This window comes from Nelumbo nucifera, chromosome 1 (assembly GCF_055504915.1).
Source record: "Nelumbo nucifera cultivar China Antique chromosome 1, China Antique-T2T, whole genome shotgun sequence".
In the NCBI taxonomy this organism is placed as follows: Eukaryota; Viridiplantae; Streptophyta; class Magnoliopsida; order Proteales; family Nelumbonaceae; genus Nelumbo; species Nelumbo nucifera.
This window is the reverse complement of record NC_142649.1, coordinates 73,697,168-73,700,333: the sequence shown is the minus strand read 5'-3', so window position 1 is coordinate 73,700,333 and position 3,166 is coordinate 73,697,168. Positions and strand designations below refer to the sequence as shown.

General features: G+C 39.6%; 1 protein-coding gene across 1 annotated transcript; it reads right to left on the bottom strand.

The window, feature by feature from the left end:
• Positions 1–542: 542 nt before the first annotated feature.
• LOC104604900 (peroxidase 27-like) lies at positions 543–2,459 on the bottom strand. The gene is made up of 4 exons (XM_010269469.3): positions 1,871–2,459; positions 1,587–1,778; positions 1,337–1,502; positions 543–1,203 (listed from the first exon to the last, which is right to left on the bottom strand). The coding sequence occupies exons 1-4, from the start codon at positions 2,093–2,095 to the stop codon at positions 797–799; spliced, it is 990 nt and encodes a 329-aa protein (XP_010267771.1). The 5' UTR covers positions 2,096–2,459; the 3' UTR covers positions 543–796.
• Between the last annotated feature and the right edge of the window lie 707 nt (positions 2,460–3,166).

Below are 3,166 nucleotides of genomic sequence, written 5' to 3'. Positions count from 1 at the left end.
ATGTAGAAAAAAATGCAACTTCAACCAAACCATCTATAAGCTATCAATATCTTTATGTTAAAGCCCACTGTCCATAATAACTTAAAAAGAAATACTTGACCATAAGCTGCTTAGTTCAGCCACTTTCAGCCGTATCGAACACGCACAATCAGGCCAGTCCGGATCAGGCAGGCACGTCGACCCAATCTGTAAACTGCGATAACTAGGCTATGTCGATATAAAGAATGGGCTGGGTCCCAGTTAACATTAGGTTCTCTGGATCTCTTCAGTACTCTTGTTTGTCTTAAATAAATTGGCCCAAGCCATTAGTAATATCCAAAGAACCCAATTAATCCAACTCTGTGTGAGTTCAAACAACACTGCCTGGAGGCTGGAGGTCAGTAGGTCACTATGTCAATTTCTTAATCCCTCTGCTCATTACTGCCTACCGGAAATACAATTAAAATTCCGCCAGTTAGAGTTACAGTTGTGACGAGAAAAAAAAAATAATTATAAAAGGATAAATAGAAATAAATTTAAGAAAGTAGGACCTCATTTTGACATTTAATAAAACAACAAGTGACCGTTTTGGCTTTATTAATTGTTACAAATGTTTGCTACAAGCTTTCCGAATCTCTCTTTCTCTCCAGTTCCTTTGTTTGGCAAATTACATATTACAAGCTTTGGATTAATTCGCAAATTAACAAATAAGTGGGACTAAACAAACAAAACCATTATGCCCAAAACCATGCGGCCTGATAATAGAGATTGAAGAATAGACCAGAAAATAGAGACGTTGACGACCCTTAATTGCTAGCTAGTTAATGAAAGCACAATGTTTCCTGATTTCACCGGCAGCTCCGGTAAGTACTCCGATGTTACCCATGTTAACCATAGACACCCCAAAATCCTTGAAGAAGGTAGATCCATGGGTGGAAGCCTGGAGGTTTACATAAGCTTTGGTCTCACTGTCTGTGAGGAGAGCAGCATCCGATTGGAACAGTCCTCTTCTTTTGGACACAAGTGTGTAGTAGTCAGAATCGAACGTTCTGAAGCTGCCTGGATCCATCTCCACCAGGGTGGTGGTGTCTCCTGACCTACATTTGTTCTTCAACTTTGCAATGTAATTGGGGTCCAGTGAGGGGTCGGTGTCACCCTTTCCGGTGAAGTTGTACAACCGGTTATTGAAGTTAAAGCAGTGAGAAGTCCCAATTGTGTGTCCAGCTACACATAAACACAAAAGTTAATGTTTTTATATAACATATATTTTCTTTCTCTCTGGAGTGCATGCAGTGGATCAAATTAAAGCTAATGACATCCATCCATGGAGGTGATCAAGATCAGATCATCAGTATACCTGAAAGGACAACAAGATCTTTAACACTTAAACCCTTTGCACTGAACCTTGACTTCAGGTCGCTGATGTTTGCCGTAGGAGGTGGTAGAAATTGCAAAGCCTCACTGGAGTTTGATACTCTTCCATCTCTTCGCCCGGTCGGAACTTCCCAGAATGGTCCCTTATCCTGAAAAGCAAACCATCTACTTGATTAGTATCAACAGGATTCAATTAATAGTCTCTGATGAAGCAGAAGGAAGATGTTTCTTACAAAGGAAACAGCATCCCTGGCCACCAGGGCGATGATATCTGCACATGAAACCACTCCTGGGCATGTTTTCTCCACTGCAGATTTTGCAGCGTCGATAACCTGAAACCCTCTGAGACTCTGGTTGGGGAATGCAGTTTTCTCAGGCTGAGGGTTTGCACTAGATGAATTCAGTAGCACGGAACCATCGCACCCCTGAAGACTCGAGCTTGTTAGACCAAAAATAAATATTGCTCGTAAAATTCTCTAATTTAAGTTTATACAATAAAAGATCATTCTGGTAGTACCCTGACGAAACAATCATGAAAATGCATCCTTAATAAAGGAGCAGCAAGGCTGGGCGCTCGCGAGAGAAAACTGTCAGTTGTCTGTTTGACAATAGCCTCCACAGAGGGGCATGTCTTCTCGTAGAACCCTACTTTCAGGCCCTGAGCGCTGGTGGGGTCTAAGAGGAAAAGCGAAGCTCCCAGTTGAAGAAGGAGAAGTGATGAGAAAAGCTTCAGAGTAGACATGTCTGCTGCTGGGAATGGTGACTCTGTTTCTCAACTTTTGGCCACTGAATTAACCTTCAACATAGATCCTGTTATATACTGGAATGGAATTGAATATTTGAACCTAACCCTTGTTCAGTTGAATTGTTTAATGCATTATGTATCGAATTGTATAATTTAAGGATTAATTAAGGAAGAAAGCGATATTTCAACGTCAGAGAAGGGAAAGTGGCTACTGTCGGGAGGTCTACCGTCTACGAGAGATGAGTACTTGATGAAAAACAGTTAAACAGACCAGTGCGTAAATATCAGAACTTGGCCGTAACCGATCATTCGCAATACTTTCTACCGTTCTTCGTACCCAATCTATAAGCAGGTTCATTCCGTTAGGCCACCTTTCCCAGTTCTGTCAGGTATATACCCATTCTGATCTTTATTTGTTACCCTGAGTTGAGATGAATTGAAGGATGTTAGAATAGAATATGTAAGAGCAATAACTGGGTAAATTAATTTGCAGATTTGACTCTCACAGTCACCGACTCAAATGAAAAATAATAATAAAAATGATTCAAAGAACAATAATAAGTTGTTGTAATTACTAATTATTAGTGTTCAACTCAAGCAAACTCGTCATGAGAATCGAACTGGTGGAGGAAGACGAAGGGGTTGACCTTTGACGTGACTTCCATAGATTTAACCAGTAAATTAAAAGTGTAGCTTGTTATTATTGGGATTGGAAATTAAATTATATCCCCCACATTAACTAAAAAAAAGTTAGCCGATCAAGTTATTTTTTGTTTATAATATCAAACTGAAGCTTATTGGTTTGATGGGAATACCCAAACTGATTCAGTTTTTGAATTTTTGCTTGCTAAAATGGACAAAGAGAAAGCTTCAGTATGTGATCAAATAAGCCAATTAAAGCCAGAACTCAGCATAAGATGTTAATGCTTCTCTTTCAGCTATAATAATCTACCATTCTTGGTATTTGGTAATACAATTATTGGCCTCCAGATAAACTGTGACGTAGAGGCGGTGCTCAAGACATATCGAATCTCAGTTGTTAGAACTGATGGATTAATAAGTTGAATA

Coding starts and splice junctions, on each gene's coding strand:
- LOC104604900 (XM_010269469.3), bottom strand. CDS start 2,095: ATGTCTACTCTGAAGCTTTTCTCATCACTTCTCCTTCTTCAACTGGGA. Junction 1,779..1,870: donor TTCATGATTGTTTCGTCAGG/GTACTACCAGAA, acceptor TCGAGTCTTCAG/GGGTGCGATGGTTCCGTGCT. Junction 1,503..1,586: donor CCAGGGATGCTGTTTCCTTT/GTAAGAAACATC, acceptor TTTGCTTTTCAG/GATAAGGGACCATTCTGGGA.